This window comes from Gopherus flavomarginatus, chromosome 2, assembly GCF_025201925.1.
Source record: "Gopherus flavomarginatus isolate rGopFla2 chromosome 2, rGopFla2.mat.asm, whole genome shotgun sequence".
NCBI classification, from domain to species: Eukaryota; Metazoa; Chordata; order Testudines; family Testudinidae; genus Gopherus; species Gopherus flavomarginatus.
The window spans coordinates 252,115,473-252,132,216 of record NC_066618.1 but is presented as its reverse complement, the minus strand read 5'-3'; the positions used below and the strand labels follow the sequence as shown (position 1 = coordinate 252,132,216).

Below are 16,744 nucleotides of genomic sequence, written 5' to 3'. Positions count from 1 at the left end.
GGATAAACAGGTAGGAAAAATAATAACTGTCATAATGTAAGTATGTGGAAACCAACATGCATGGCACATTGGTGGCTGAAAAAATCATTTGACTAAATTGTAGTTCTGGAACTACTTTTGGATCGCATTCAGGCACCAACAAATCGTAATGTGTTAATAATTTCTCTGAATCTTTGCCTCTCAGATCCAGTAATCTATTAAAACAAAAAAACCCACGAGATTTTATGGTATTAACACTTGTCCAATCTTACTGCTCCTATTATAATACCCAAGTTTTTGTTGGAGCTGAAGAGACACTAGGAGTCAAGAGTTTCGGTCAGAGAATGTACTACCAGTAGGTATAAACAAATAAGAGTTCTATGTTCAGCTGCTAAAGATAATTCTGATACCAGGATTATCTCCTCAGGGCTCCAGGCAGTGTCTTATCTAGCAAACTCATACACATATCCTTCCCACCACATCCCCCGAAAAAACCACAGAGAACTGTGAACTGTAAAGCTACATTCACTTAACTGTACAAACAGGATTCATCTCAGAACAACCTGGTAGTAGGGCATTTTGAACAGGGAGCCTCTTGCAGAAATCTAATTTACAAGCAAAGAACAAACTTCCTTTTCTGCAGGAGGCTCTCTGTCTCTGATATATTGAGTCTTGTTTAGCACTTAGCCTGGAGTCTGCAGGGAGAGCCTAGCTGGCGCCCTCTGGCGTTGAGTTTGAAGATGGGGTTGCAATTGCTGGTGCTGGTTGCTGTTCCAGTTCCGGGCCTGGGACTGGAAGTGCTGTGGCTGTTTCAGTGGTAGACATGGAATCCAGGTCCACTACCTCTGTCTGGGTCTCTGGTAACACAGACGGGGCCTCTGTGGACGGCTCAGGAACAGGAATGGGTCTGGAAGCTTGCCTGGTTTGGCTACGTGTAACCATTCCCACTCTCTGGCCCGCTTCACCTGGTTGGCCAAGTCTTCCCCCAGTAGCATGGGGATAGGATAATTGTCATAGACTGCAAAAGTCCACATTCCTGACCAGCCTTTGTACTGGACAGGCAGTTGAGCTGTAGGCAAGTCTACAGCTTGTGACATGAAGGGGTAAATTGTAACTTTGGCCTTTGGGTTGATGAATTTGGGGTCAACGAAGGATTGGTGGATAGCTGACACTTGTGCCCCCGTGTCTCTCCACGCAGTAACCTTCTTTCCGCCCACTCTCAAAATTTCCCTTCGCTCCAAGGGTATTTGAGAGGCATCCGGGCCTGGGGATCTTTGGTGTGATGGTGGTGTAATGAACTGCACTCGCATGGTGTTCTTGGGACAGTTGGCCTTGATATGTCCCAGTTCATTACACTTAAAGCATCTTCCATCTGATGGGTCACTGGGCCGAGGTGAGTTACTGGAGACTGGTGAGGTGGAAGAGTAGGGTGTCTGTGGCTTGACTTGGGTTGTATGTGGGTCTTTGGCTGTCCTCAGTTGTAGGGTTTATGGTCGGTGTGCCCCCTGGGGTAATCGTTCCCCTTGACAGTAGCTTTCTTGCTTTCTGCCACTTCCATCCATTTGGCTCCAATCTCCCCCGCCTCAGCGAGATCTTTGGGTTTTCCATCTTGTATGTACCGTGTGATGTCTTCAGGAACACCATCCAAGAACTGCTCCATTTGTATGAGGAGGTGCAGTTCTTCCAAGGTTTTAACATTGTGTCCTGATATCCAGGCCTCATAATTTTTTGCAACGTAGTAGGCGTGTTTGGGAAATGACACATCTGGTTTCCACTTTTGGGTTCTGAAGCGCCGACGGGCATGATCTGGGTTATCCCCATTCTGTATCTGGCCTTGGTTTGAAAAAGTTTATAGTCATTCATTTGCTGCTTAGGCATTTCAGCTGCCACCTCTGCTAAAGGTCCACTGAGCTGTGGCCTCAATTCTACCATGTACTGGTCTTCGGGGATGCTGTACCCAAGACAGGCTCTTTCAAAAATTTTCCAAGAAGGCCTCGGTGTCATCACCTGCCTTGTAGGTGGGAAATTTCCTGTGCTGTGGAGCAATAATTGGCGCAGGGTTGTTAGGGTTGGCTGTGTTTTGCGTAGCCTTTTCTAATTCCATGGCCTGTCGGTGGGCTTCCCTCTGGAGTTCCATCTCTTTTTGTTGTTTTTCCATGTCTCGGCGGTGGGCCGCCTCTTCTTCTTCTTGTTTCCTTCTGTGGGCCACCTCTTCTTCTTCTAGTTTTCTTTTGTGTGCTGCCTCTTTGGCTGCCTGTTCTCTTTGGTAGGCTGCCAGTTTGATGCTTTCTTCCTTTTCTTTCAGCTCCACCTCTTTTTGTCTTTTTTCCAGTTGTCGCCTGTGTTCAGCTTCTTTGATTTGTTCTTCGGCCTCCATTTTTGTCTTGGTAGACATGGTTTCTGTTTTCTTGTGTTGGGGTGCCCTCCGGTGTTTATCTTCAGAACTGCAGGTTCTCTGTTGCCTCCTGAAGTCTGCCTAGCAACAGTGCTTATTTCCTTTTCTTCCTCTAGCGTAAACTAGAAAAACCACTTTATTTGCATGTATATAGTGCTGGTATTGACTCTCAATGGGAGAGCTATTGTGTGACAAAAGACCCTTAACAGTCTGATAATGGCTTCTTGCTTAACATGCAAGCCACAAACTGCCAGAGAGAGCAGAAAAAAAAAAATTCTCTTTTAAACCCAAACTGTTTCTCTCTGCTAAAAAGCCCTTAGCAGAAAAGAGAAAAAAATAATATTCCTACTGGCTTCTGGATTTTGTCTATCCCGTAACCGCTGCCACTCATATCATACCTTTAGTCCCAGATTTGGACCTTAGCGTCCAAAATATGGGGGTTAGCATGAAAACCTCCAAGCTTAGTTACCAGCTTGGACCTGGTACTTGCTGCCACCACCCAAAAAATTAGAGTGTTTTGGGGCACTCTGGTCCCCCTGAAAAACCTTCCCTGGGGACCCCAAGACCCAAATCCCTTGAGTGTCACAACAAAGGGAAATAATCCTTTTTCCCTTCCCCCCCTCCAGGTGCTCCTAGAGAGATACACAGACACAAGCTCTGTGAATCTACACAGAGTGACTCCCCCTCTCCGTTCCCAGTCCTGGAAACAAAAGCACTTTCCTCTTCATCCAGAGGGAATGCAAAATCAGGCTAGCAAATCCAACACACACAGATCTCCCCCTGATTTCTTCCTCCCACCTCCTTGAGGCAGCCTAGCCCCCTCTTCACCTGGGACACCTGTTCCTCCCAGGTCTGGCTAAAGATGCACATGTTATCAGTGTCTGCCAGGGCCAAGTTCTCCACCGCCCTCTGCTTGTCTAGAATCTCCCCAGGCCTAGGCATGGGGTTGGCATCGGACACTGTGATGGCTTTAAGCTTCTGATAGCCCCCATAAAACCAGATCATCCTGTCTCCCTTGGGGATCAGCCCCACGGGTGAGGCCCATGGGCTTTAAAACGGCTGGATCCCATCTGAAGCCAGCATGTCCCTGACCTCTCTCTCCAGGTTCTGGGCTGCTTTCCCAGTGACTCTGAACGGGGAACACCTGATGGGGAGATTGGCTCCCACCTCAGGGAAGAGATCCCCCCGGGGGGTCTTCCCCCTTCTCCATCTAATCCTCCCTCTTCAGGTCCAGGGGTCCCCTCACTCTCCTCCCATCCAGCAGCTCAAATGGGAAGAGCCCTGTGGATTCCTGGAGCACCACCAGCTGCCTCCCGATTCCCCCCCGTTCTACTTCCCCTTGGGGAGCCCATTCCCGGTGCAGGAATCCCTTCTCCTGCAGGACTCTGTCCCTGCACCCTTCCCCAAGGGGGTTTGCAGCGCTGTGGCCAGCAAGTTCCCTCAGCCTCTCCAAGGAGGGATCCTTTTGCAGCTCGGTCTGGGATTCAGCAGTTGGGGCAGGGAGTGGGACCTGCTCCCTCTCGCTGGCTGGGCCTGGGGTCACAGCCCCCCTGAGCCCCGTCCCTGGTAGCTCCCTCCCTGCTGTGTAATCACTTCCCAGCAGCATGTCTGGACCAGGCAAACCTGTTTGGCAGCTGACCTGCCCTGCGTGGGTATCCCCCCACTCAGTTGGGGTCTCAGCTCCCCCCGTGCTCAGCGCTGCCCTGTGACAAATAAGCTTATTTGTCCCGTGCTGAGTCGTGGCACTCAGGACCTGTTGCTTGCATATTATCTGAGGAAGCACTGACATTTCAGTAGCGTTTTGAAAGTATGGACTGAACTGCAGGAATGTCGGGAGACTTTCAGCATTGAAGTGGATTCCTGTCCAGCCCATGAAGTTGCTTTGAGTTTCATAGGTTCTGCTTAATTGTTAAGGGATATAGAGGCCCTGGAGCAAAATATGCACTTCCACTGTAAAAGGATCACCGTCTACTTGTATGGGGTTAGCGTGAGGAGGACAAAGGAGTACCCTGTTAGTTCCGAACAATGGAATAGGAAAGTCAGGTCTGGATCCCAGTTAAAAACTTGAATGAATCAGTTTCAAGTGGCTATATCAAGATGAGAATTAAACACACACAACAATTTGGCCTTCAGTCTCATTGAGGGCTGTAGGGTGTGTAACCTCACACAGACTCAGAAGTTAAAAATTGTGAACAGTTTATTCCACAGTGTGCAACAGATTGCCACATGGCCATGTGTATGCTGTGCACAACTACTAGTGTAAGTCCAGCTTCATATAGCCAGGATTACTGAAGTACTGAATGATGGAGTGGCAGGCCCCGAGTCCCAGAAACAATGCTGACCTCACAAACTTGCCCATTAGCTGTTCGTTGGCTCTGAAACCTCTGACTTAGTTCCTGTCAGTGATGGGATAACAGATCTACCTGGTGCTGCTTTATTATGGCAGTTCCTATAAGTAAGTGCTAATTGTTTCTGCTATTGTGTATTTGACTTAAATACAATGAAGAGTTAGTGTGTATAGTAAATGAATGTTTAGCGAGGAAGTACTGCATCTGAGGGACTAGGCTGGGAATCAGCAGAGGGCGAAGTTCCATTCACGGTTGTGCTATGAGGGTCCTGTATGATACTGGGTAAATCACTCAACTTCTATATCCTGGTTTCTATATCTTTCAGATAACACTTGTCTTACAGGGAATTGTGAGGCACTTGGATAGTATGGGCATAAGTGCTATAGAAAAGCCTGTAAATAATACCATTGTTTTGTTCACTATCACATTTTTTTTTTAATTTTAGGTACAGAAAGAAGCTGTGGAACTGCTCAATTCTATATGACAAGAACTAAACTATTAAGAAGAAACTACAGTAAATGTGACTAAAGCCCAGGACAAAATACCCAGAGCTTGTTCTACTGTGGCTGTTATTAAAATTAAACTTGTCACCGTAGTACTGTTTATCTTTAGTAAAAAGCTGCTGTCAACTACTAGATACATATTGTGATGGGGCAAGGCAAGATGGCTACAGTAAAGTAGTGAGGAACAGGTATGTTAGCCCCAGGCTAAACAAATCCCTGGTACCGTGGTAACCAAATGGCAGTTGCTCCAAGTTAATCAAGACACCTGGGGCCAATTAAGATCTTTCTAGAAGGCAGTGGAGATAGCTACATTGATTGGGACACCTGAAGCCAATCAAGGGCTGCCTGGAACTAGTTAAAAGCCTCCCAGTTAGTCAATGAAGGGTACATGTGAGGAGCTGGGAGCAAGAGGCGCAAGGAGCTGAGAGTGAGAGACTGTGCTGCTGGAGGATTGAGGAGTACAAGCATTATCAGACACCAGGAGGAAGGTCCTGGGGTGAGGATAAAGAAGGTGTTTGGAGGATGCCATGGGGAAGTAGGCCAGGGAGTTGTAGCTTTCATGCAGCTGTTACAGGAGACACTATAGACGGCCGCGATCCACAGGGCCCTGGGCTGGAACCCGGAGTAGAGGGTGGGCCCGAGTTCCTCCCAACTCCTGATCAGACACAGGAGGAGTTGACCCAGACGGTGGGTTCCACCAGAGGGGAAGATCACTGAGGTGAGCAAATCCTCCAATAAGCGCAGGACCCACCGAGGTAGAGGAGGAACTTTGTCACAATATGATGTAAACTGTAGAATAAAGTGATTTCTATTGAAAGATATATTGAACACTAAGAGTTCTCAAAGTGTGCTCTGTAGAATGACACGTTCTCAAAAACGAGGAAGCCAGTGGCACCTTACAGACTAACAGATTTATTTGGGCATAAGCTTTCGTGGATTAAAAAAACCCACTTCTTCAGATTTTTTTTGGATACAGACTAACATGGCTAGCCCCTGATACTTGACACAGTGTTCTCTGAATATAGTGGGGAAATCTCATTTAATATTTGGCTAGGTGCTGCATGAACAGAAGTAGATGGCATCTCTGGCCTGATCCCACAAGCTGATGCATGTGGGTGCACAGGCCTAAGAAAACCTACAGTATATGAAGTCTGGAAGAGAAACAATCAGATATAAAACATGTATAAAATTGAGTAAATACTAATTTTCCCACAGCTCTGTCATCATTGGTAGCTGCCATGTATGCGGCCCTCTCAAAGGAAGGGGAAGGAAGAAACTAATAGCCTTACATGCTTCAGTTCAGGAAGGACATTTGAAGGTATAGTGTGGAAGAAAGCATTAAGTGCGAGCCTCTCATGACCTTGTTGCTGGAGAGGCGGAAGGAACTGGAAGAAGCACTGTGATGAAGAGGACAGAATAGTGAAGGGCTTTGACAATGGTCCACTGAATAAAGAACTGGAGAAGCACTGACAAAAGCTGGTACATGTCTCAGGGGAAACTTAAATCTAACTTACTTATTGGATAATGTTCCCTGCCATACCTCCACTTTTCTGCATCATGCCAATCCAGTACAAAAACCCTGGTTTTGCCACAAAATTCAGTGGATCATATACATTTTGTCAATCTATTGTGGGAAGAGTTCTTAGAAAGGGAGCGGATGGGGCGGGGGCGGGGTTGCATAGAGAAAGGACTTTGATTTGGATGGTAGAGTCTTCCTTTACTGTATCTAAAACCCATCTGTTCAAAGTGATAGCCTCCAAAATCGTAGGTGAGGTATTCTGAGGAAAGTTTGACATGTTAGTCAATAGCTTTGACCCAGTGGCCTAATATTCAGTAAGGATGATGTGACTGAGGAATTCTTTTGTCTTCAGCTGAGGGTAATAAGATTTCTCCTTGTCTTGCATCTGTGAAGACATTTACTGCTGAGGGTGCTGTTGATAATAACGCCATCTCCTCAGACTATATTAAAAAGAAGATCAAGAAGGTGGAATATATTGCCTGTGATATCTGAACGCAGGTGTATACAATCTATAAGGAGGCCGAGTTCAGAGAGAGCTTCCTGTTAATTGAGTCTCTTTCAGTTTCCCCAGTGCCATTTGTTTTTGCACTAATAGGCCATTCCCTTCAAAGAGTAAGACTTCCAATTTCGATCCTGTATCATATGGGAGAGAAGATGAACGTAACCAAGCATGTCTTCCTAGAACTAAGGGAGACGGAGGTACATAAACAAGACATTCTGTGACACAGTAGAGCAATCCTGCCCCCAGTCTCTCAGCCTCTGTGCTGTTGAGGAAGATGAAAGTCTCAGGGAAGGAGAACATCAAGCTGGAGTGGAGGGAAATGATCCTACAGTTGGGATCCTCCTTCCAGAAGTTATGCTGTCCTGTTGTACTGAGCATAACCTTCCAATGGAGGAAACCCCAGTTATCAGGAAGAGGCAGGCAATGGTAATGGGGAGGGATTTGATAAATAGAAATATAGTCAGGTTTGTGATGACTGGGAAAACCTCCTGGTGAACTGCCTGCTGGGTGCAAAGGTTAAGGACCTTTTGAGACACCTAGATAGATGTATGTGCAATGCTAAGGAGGAGCCAATGGTCATGGTACCTATAGGTATCAATGACATAGGGAAAGGTAAGAGAGGTGCTGGAGGCCAAATTTAGGTTGCTAGGTAAGAAATTGAAGTCCAGGACCTCTATGGTAGCATCCTCTGAAATGCTTCCAGTTCCACATGCAAGGGCCAGTTAGACAGAACTGCAGGTTCTCAATGAATAGATGAGATGATGGTGTTGGGAGGAGGGACTCAGGTTTATTAGGAGCTAGAGAACGTTTTGGGAAAGGAGAAGCCTATACAAGAAGGATGGGCTCTACTTAAACCAAAATGGAACCAGATTGCTGGCATGTAAAATTAAGAATCTCAGAGGAGTTTTTAAATTAAAGGCTTGAGAAAGCCAACAGGTGCAGAGGAGCACATGGTTTGGACAGACATCTCTTACGGGAGGATTTATTAAAGGAAATATTCTATATCCTAGTAGAGGGAAGAGGATAGAATTTGATAAAGTACAGGAATTAGTGGAAGTCAAATAATATCCAGACAGTCCTTCAGTGAGATCCACAAACCCAGAAATCCTGGATGCCCCATCATCTCGGGCATTGGCACTCTCACTGAAGGACTGTCTGGATATATGGACTCTCTACTCAGACCCTATGCCACCAGCACTCCCAGTTATTTCCGTGACATCACTGATTTCCTGAGGAAACTACAATGCATTAGTGACCTTCCAGAAAACACCATCCTAGCTACCATGGATGTAGAGGCTCTCTACACAAACATCCTACACACAGATGGAATACAAGCTGTCAGGAACAGTATCCCTGATGATGCCACAGCACAACTGGCTGCTCAGCTCTGTGCCTTTATCCTCACACACAACTATTTCAAATTTGATGACAATATATACCTCCAGATCAGTGGCACTGCTATGGGCACCCGCATGGCCCCACAATATGCCAATATTTTTATGGCGGACCTGGAACAATGCTTCCTCAGCTCTCGTCCACTCACGCCCCTTCTCTACCTACGCTACATTGATGACATCTTCATCATCTGGACCCATGGAAAGGAGACTCTGGAAAAATTCCACCACGATTTCAACAGCTTCCACCCCACCATCAACCTCAGCCTGGAACAATCTACACGGGAGGTCCACTTCCTAGACACCATGGTGCAAATAAGTGATGGTCACATTACCACCACCCTATACCGAAAACCTACCGACCACTATGCCTACCTTCATGCCTCCAGCTTCCATCCTGGGCACATCACACGATCCATTGTCTACAGCCAAGCACTGAGGTACAACCGCATCTGCTCTAACCCCTCAGACAGAGACCAACACCTACAAAATCTCCACCAAGCACTCTCAAAACTACAATACCCACACGAGGAAATAAGGAAACAGATCAACAGAGCCAGACGTGTACCCAGAAGCCTTCTACTGCAAGACAAACCCAAGAAAGAAACCAACAGGACTCCACTGGCCATCACATACAGTCCCCAGCTAAAACCTCTCCAACGCATCATCAGGGATCTACAACCCATCCTGGACAATGATCCCACACTTTCACAAACCTTGGGTGGCAGGCCAGTCCTCGCCCACAGGCAACCTGCCAACCTGAAACATATTCTCACCAGTAACTGCACACCGCACCATAGTAACTCTAGCTCAGGAACCAATCCATGCAACAAACCTCGATGCCAACTCTGCCCACACATCTACACCAGCGACACCATCACAGGACCGAACCAGATCAGCCACACCATCACCGCTTCATTCACCTGCACGTCCACCAATGTAATATACGCCATCATATGCCAGCAATGCCCCTCTGCTATGTACATCGGCCAAACTGGACAGTCTCTACGGAAAAGGATAAATGGACACAAATCAGATATTAGGAACGGCAATATACAAAAACCTGTAGGAGAACACTTCAGCCTCCCTGGGCACACTATAGCAGACCTTAACGTGGCCATCCTGCAGCAAAAAATCTTCAGGACCAGACTTCAAAGAGAAACTGCTGAGCTTGAGTTCATCTGCAAATTTGACACCATCAGCTAAGGATTAAACAAAGACTGTGAATGGCTTGCCAACTACAAAACCAGTTTCTCCTCCCTTGGTTTTCACATCTCAACTGCTAGAACAGGTCCTCATCCTCCCTGATTGAACTGACCTCGTTATCTCTAGCTTGCTTGCTTATATATATCTGTCCCTGGAAATTTCCACTACATGCATCTGACAAAGTGGGTATTCACCCACGAAAGCTCATGCTCCAAAACGTCTGTTAGTCTATAAGGTGCCACAGGATTCTTTGCTGCTTTTACAGATCCAGACTAACACGGCTACTCCTCTGATACTTGACACAATCGGAGAGCCTCTTGCCAGAGAGCCGACGAGCGTGCTCCCCCTTGTCTGTTGATGTACAACACTGAGGCTGAATTGTCCATCAACACCCTCACCACCTTGCCTGACAGGTGTGGTAGGAAGACCCCACAGGTCAAACGTATTGCCTTGAAATCCTTGACGTTTATGTGCAACATCGTCTTCTCCGGAGACCACATCCCTTGGGTCTGTAGCTCGCCTAGATGCGCTCCCCAGCCAATGTCCGAAGCATCCGATATCAGTTCCACTGAGTGGCACGGGCTGTCAAATGGAACTCCTTCCAGGACAACCTTGGGGTCGGTCCACTATTGCAGGGAGGTAAGCATCACCGGTGGGACAGTAACGACTTTGTCCAGGTGATCTCTGGACTGGGAATAGACCGTCACCAGCCCCTGCTACAAGGGTCACATTCTGAGCCTTGCATAGCGGATGATGTATGCACATGCTGCCATGTGGCACAGCAAACAGAGACATACCCGAGCTGTAATTAGAGGAAATGCAGAGACCCCTGTGATGAGGTCCACCATCATCTGGAACCTCTCCTGTGGCAGGAAAGCTCTGGTGCAGGTGAAGTCAAGCACCACTGCAATGACCTCTATCCTTTGCACTGGAATTAAGGTTGACTTCTTTTCACTCATCAACAGGCCCAGGGACCAGCATGTGACCTGTAGCACTGTGATGTCCCGTTGGACTTGAGACCTGGAGTGGCCTTTGACCAGCCAGTCATTGAGATACGGGTATATTTGAATCCCTTGATGCCTGAGGTAAGCTGTTACTACTGACATGCACTTGGTAAACACCCTTGGTGCTGTTGCTAGGCTGAAAGGGAAGACTGCTAACTTGTAGTGGTCCCATCCCACCATGAAACGCAGGAAGTGTCTGTGTCCTTGGGCCTGTCCTCTCCTTCCCCTTGTGGGATACAGGAAATCTTCCTCTCCCCATTTTTATTTTGCTGCTTGGCAGGTGCTGGAGATCAATACCAGTCCATCAACGGCACCGGTGGGGCACTCCACACTGATGCTGCAGTGCTCGGGGCAGAGTCGGACCTTTATTGCTCCGGTGCCGGAGTTACAGATGACTCCATTAGGAGAACTTTGAAACAGAAGTCTCTCTCCTTCTTAATCCGAGGTTTGAAGGACTTGCAAATACGGCACTTGTCACTTATATACGACTCGCCAAGACACCTTAAACAATTATTATGCGGATTGCTGATGGGCACCAGTTTCTTGCAGTGATTGCAGGGCTTAAAGCTTGGGGACCAGAGCATGCCAGTCATAGAATCATACAATATCAGGGGTGGAAGGGTCCTCAGGAGATCATCTAGTCTAACCGCCTGCTCAAAGCAGGAGCAATCCCCAGACAGATTTTTACCTGTTCCCTAAATGGCCCCCTCAAGGATTGAAGTCACAACCCTGGGTTTAGCAGGCAAATGCTCAAACCACTGAGCTAGTCCCATTCGGGACCAACCAGCTAAAACACTAACACACTAAGGGAAACTTAACTATGTACAACTTTTTACAAGAAAAGTTTGAAGCGCTGAGCAAAACAAAAAAGGCTAGCCAAAGCAGAAGACGTTCCAGGACTGTCACTGGCGGCAAGAAGGAACTGACGGTTGGGGCAGTCAGCAATGATCCTTCTACCGCAGCATGGCGCACCACTCCAGAAGGTGTCAGGGCTGGTCCCCTACGGATACCACCAAGGGAAAAACTTCTGGCACCAGTGCATGTGGTGAGCACACACACCTAAATATGGAATAGACATGAACAAGCACTTGAAGTATTCCACATGTTGGTCATTTGGGGCCCAGGTGTGGGAGAGTCCTTGATCAGAATGCTGGAGGTTTCAGGGATGATGACCCCAATTCAATCAAAGCATTCTAATACTATTCATGCACTCCCTTCTCCCTTACTACGTACACACAAAGTTCCTCCCATACACAAAGTTCCTCCCAGTTACTGCTGGTTGGGCCCTCCCAGCTGGTCATGGTCCTGCTGCCCAGATACTTCGTTCCTGCTCCGCTAGCCTCTTCCTCACCCCACCAAGTAGCAGAGAGACCTGTGAGAGGACGACAGCTACCCAGGCACCAACAGGAGATTGCAGGTAGATAAGGAAAGGTGGAAGCAGAGTTGATAACATTTTCACAGGAAGGGAAAAAAGGGATTAGAAAGAGACCAGCAGCTAAGGACCAACCAGCTCCTGAGAAAGTGGTATTGGCTTCATTCTGTTTCCTTTTTCCTCTGCTTGAAATCTCCTGGCAGCTTATCTTCTTCCCTCACAGGCTCTTCCACTCCCTTCCTCTTTCCCAACGAAAAAAAAGGAGAAATTCATCTCCCTCCACCTACCCAATACAATGTGGTATGTACTGCATAACACAGTACAGTTAAGAACTATAAGCAAAATGAAAGGTGCTTGTGATATAGCTATTCTTTACAAGCTGCCTGCAGATTGTATTGCATCAGTGCTACCTGAGTTCCTGCTATTCTACTGATAAATGTTTTCCTATTATAAAGGATTTTTTAATTGTCGTTCCTGGAGAGGGTCAATATTTGTTTTATTTACTCCTTTTTTACTTTGTTTACTGTAATGATAATTTATCATGGAGCATGTTAGGATGAGAGAAGGGAGGCCTTGATGTCTTATCATCCCTATTATGTATAATCTTGGCTGAGGCTTGTTCTCTTGTCCCTTCATTACTTATCCTTGTCTTTGATGAAGATTGTTGTGGGGTTGGGAGATAACTACAGTTGTCAAAATAATGAACAAGGTACATTTTGTGATGTGCTGTCCTTGCTTTTTGATGTCTGCACTTACAGATTCATTAGATTCAGAATATGCAGTGGGTCACACAGTCATTCATTAGTGCAAATAATTAAGGTTCAACTTTACTATACTTAACTCTTTTATATGTCATTTAGGCAAATCACACAAACTTAGTTTTCCAGCCTCTGAAATAATTTTTAGCTCCCTCCAATTTAATTGACATAAATCACTTATAATTTAGGTGAACTCAAACCTTTGATTTATTAATGTACCACATAATTCAGGATAATAGTTCATGTTACTTTGTGTAGAGTGGCTGAGTAACTTAAGTGATGAAAAGTCCTGGTGCATGTAGGAGTAGGAAATAATATATGATAGAAGTACATTGAGCCAATCAGATCACAGCTTTTATCAAAGCCATTTACAAGTTAACAGCTCCCCAGAAAATTGTGCATTTTGAATAACAAAGCATAACACAATCCAATATATAGAAAAATAAAATTTTGGTAGAATTCAATTGCTATATTGATAACATACAAGAACAGATATAGCAATATTTTTCTGCATTTATGTTTTTAACAGTGCAATGCGATAGATATGTTACAGAAATGTTTTAATCACATTCTAAGAAATCAGTTGTGTGTGTACAAAATTTTGTATAAGTTAAATTTAATGGAATTTACAGTAAATATTGAAAGCATGGTACAAATGGTAATTTTTAAAATGTTCTTACTCTATAATAAGGAAGCACAGTTTGCTAAAAGTAGCATTTAATATAATTCACATCAATAAGATTCTATAATTTGTTACATCTTTGCAGTTCAGAAAATGCCCTCAATACTGAAAAAAAAAAGTTTATATTCTTGTGCATTTAGAACAAAAAAACTCAAAACTTTGCCTATGAAAAAGAATGACAAGATCTAGGTATACTTATAAAAATTCAGGTGTACCTGAATTTTTATATGAATTTAAAGGGGATGAAAATATTTAATACTAATAGAAAATTATTAGTTTAATGTGTAAAGCTTATGTAACTGTCATTCCATTTGGGTTCTCTAGATCCATAACCAAAACTGAACATGAACATAAAAGCAGCAAAAATTCACATTACCTTTTATGTATTCTTAAATCTCAAATTACATTAGTTTACCTTGTGAAATTTTAAAATACACAGATGTAACAAAAAAACAAAAAACAAAAAACAAAAAAAAACCTGTAAGACACCAGACCAAGAGAGAATGTGTTAGAGTTTTTCTTTTATTCTTTAAAGATTACCCAACATCCTCTTGGTAATAATCCAAGATATTATGTAAACAAATTTCAATGCTGCTCATGAATTAAAATATTCTGTTCAGTTCCTACAATAAGTCAGAATAGTGGCACCAATTGCTTTTAACATTAAATCACATTCATCTTACTGTACATGACTCTTGTGCAAGTAATCAAGGCATTTTTCATGACCTTGGCTACATCAATGTAGTAGTGAGGATATCAGCTACTGTAAGTATTTAAAAAAAAACCTGAACTGACAGAATTTGGCATTCTGTCATCTCAAAAAGCCAGCAGCATTTTTCTACATACTTAGGATACATTTGGCCTAAGCTTTTAACACCTTTTAGAACAGCCATGCAATAAAACAATCTTGGAGATGTTGCATAAAGTGAGGAAACAGAGCAATTTGCACATTTTTCTGTATAATAAAGCCAAGATAAAGCAAATCCCCAGGTCCTTTAGAATGACTGCTATGTTTCATACACTTATAGCTCTATAAAACTAGAGCCCACTACAGGGGGAGCGAGGGGAGGAGGAGAAAGAGAGCGTGTGTGTCTGTCTTTTTATATATATATTTAATATATTTTTAAATAAAGTCATTTGGCTGCTTTCAGAATTTATGGTTTGTTTGTTTTTTCCAGGTCAGTCTTTTGAAGGGGCAATAAATAAACTAGACATAGCTGAACTGTTTTGCATATCTCTGTGGAAGAACGGAGAACATTTATACTTTAGGAGTTCCAGAAACATAACTGTACAGAACAAACAGCTTATATACAACTAAGTGTGCAATTTTAGTTGGCTGGGCATTTTAATAATGCAATATATCCTCTTTGACAAGAAGTCACTTCTACTCTTGACCAAATCCCTCTGTTTCTTCAATTGCGAAGAGCAGCTTCTCTTTCAGCTGTTCATAACTTTTATATGGAGGCAGATCCAAACGATTGAAACTGAACAAAACAAAAGAGGGGATGGGGGAAGAAGAGGAAAATAAAAGTTTTATAAATTTGTCTAAATCCCATTTAGAATATTTTGTGTAATTACACTTTTGCTTTTAAGAATATTGCAAAACTAAACGGTTACAGACAGAAGTTTTACATACTCTGATCTATGGGTCAGAACACAGGAATGGGAATCAGAAATTTGGCTCTCACTAAGGCTACGTCTTCACTACCCGCCTTATCGGCGGGTAGCAATCGATTGCTCGGGGATCGATACATCACGTCTCATCTAGACGCGATATATCGATCCCCGAACGCGCTTATATCGATTCCGGAACTACACCAACCCGAACGGAGTTGCCAAGTCAACATGGGGAGCCGCGGACATCAATCCCGCGCCGTGAGGACGGTGAGTAATTCGATCTTAGATACTTTGACTTCAGCTACGTTACTCAAGTAGCTGAAGTTGCGTATCTGAGATCGATTTTCCCCCGTAGTGTAGACCAGCCCTAACTGTGTAATATTGGGCAAGTCACTTACACACACTGCTTTACTAGGGATTATTCATTTTTAAGTGCTTTTGGATACTTGATGAAAACCCCCTACAGATGCAATGATTATATTTCCCCAAAAATTATCTTGATCTTCATAAAGTGTATGTGGTTCAAGTGCATACAACTCTAGTTTGGTTAATGAAAGTTTCTTTGAGTATATTCAGAGCACAGCATACACTCACGTGAACCATTCTTCCTGAAAGGGCTGATTTATTTAGTCACAGGAGGGTTCTTTGAAAGCTAAACTATACACATAGCTTTATTGTAGAATTAAAAGTGTCTAGAAACTATTTTATTCAATCGTTTTGCCATATCTGAAGTTAAACTGTGAGCTAATCCTCATGTCACTCTAATTTTCTTTCAATGGAGAAACAATTTGATCAAATGCTTCCAATTTCATATAGCATAACATACAGAAAAGCTCATGAGAAAATGTGTAATTACAGCCATATGCCCATTCCTATTGTACAGTAGAAATTTACATAACTCTTGTGCACACTGTGTGAAGGATTCTCACATTTTTTGGTTAGAGAAAGTTCACTAAAAAATGGATAAGAGAATGATTTTAAGATAATCAAGTCTGAACAGTAAAATGAATGAGTCTAAGGCCTAGTCTACGCTGAAAATTCCAAGTGCCATAGCTATGCCGACCTAGCCCCTGGTGTAGATGCAGCTAAATCAACAGGAGAATTCTTCTGTTGGCCTAGCTACCGTTGCTCAGGGAGGTGATGTTCCTACAGTAACTGATAAAACCCTTCTTTTGCTGTAGGCTGCATCTACATTATAGGGTTATGATGGCATAGTTACAGCACTGTGATAATATCCCATTGTCTTCACAGTGTAGACATGGCCTTACTCTTCCAGCCTTCCTTGAACCTTTAGAGAAGAAAAAGGGAAGACTATAGAGGGACTCTAATAGATCCATTTAAAACATCTGTTATGAAAAGCTGATATCTTCTTCATTTGATAGACCTGTTAATAACTCTGGCATGAGTGAGAAAGCCCCATATTTTCCTCCTCTATTCCATGTAGTTGCACCTGGAAACATTTCTT

The 16,744-nt window shown here is 44.1% G+C and overlaps 3 protein-coding genes across 8 annotated transcripts in view; 2 read left to right on the top strand and 1 right to left on the bottom strand.

The window, feature by feature from the left end:
* The window catches only part of RMDN1 (regulator of microtubule dynamics 1), a 68,807-nt gene extending 63,490 nt beyond the window's left edge, over positions 1-5,317 (top strand). For both annotated transcript variants that reach the window (XM_050941212.1, XM_050941209.1), the window contains one exon: positions 5,168-5,317. Coding sequence is in view for 1 of the 2 variants with exons in the window: in XM_050941209.1 (XP_050797166.1) it covers positions 5,168-5,206 (39 nt within the window). In the remaining variant the exon portion in view is untranslated. The remainder of the gene's footprint in view (positions 1-5,167) is intronic.
* The window catches only part of WWP1 (WW domain containing E3 ubiquitin protein ligase 1), a 186,437-nt gene that overhangs the window by 21,389 nt on the left and 148,304 nt on the right, over positions 1-16,744 (bottom strand). For 3 of the 4 annotated variants that reach the window (XM_050940710.1, XM_050940713.1, XM_050940712.1), the window contains exon 24: positions 13,309-15,146. The exons of the other annotated variant lie outside the window; for it this stretch is intronic. In XM_050940710.1, coding sequence (XP_050796667.1) covers positions 15,047-15,146 — 100 coding nt within the window. In that variant the 3' untranslated portion in view covers positions 13,309-15,046. Of the gene's footprint in view, positions 1-13,308; positions 15,147-16,744 lie in introns of those variants that run through there. 4 annotated transcript variants of the gene reach the window in all.
* Positions 15,490-16,744, top strand: part of LOC127045341 (uncharacterized) — a 53,274-nt gene continuing 52,019 nt past the window's right edge. For both annotated transcript variants that reach the window (XM_050941375.1, XM_050941373.1), the window contains exon 1: positions 15,490-15,546. In XM_050941375.1, coding sequence (XP_050797332.1) covers positions 15,508-15,546 — 39 coding nt within the window. In that variant the 5' untranslated portion in view covers positions 15,490-15,507. The remainder of the gene's footprint in view (positions 15,547-16,744) is intronic.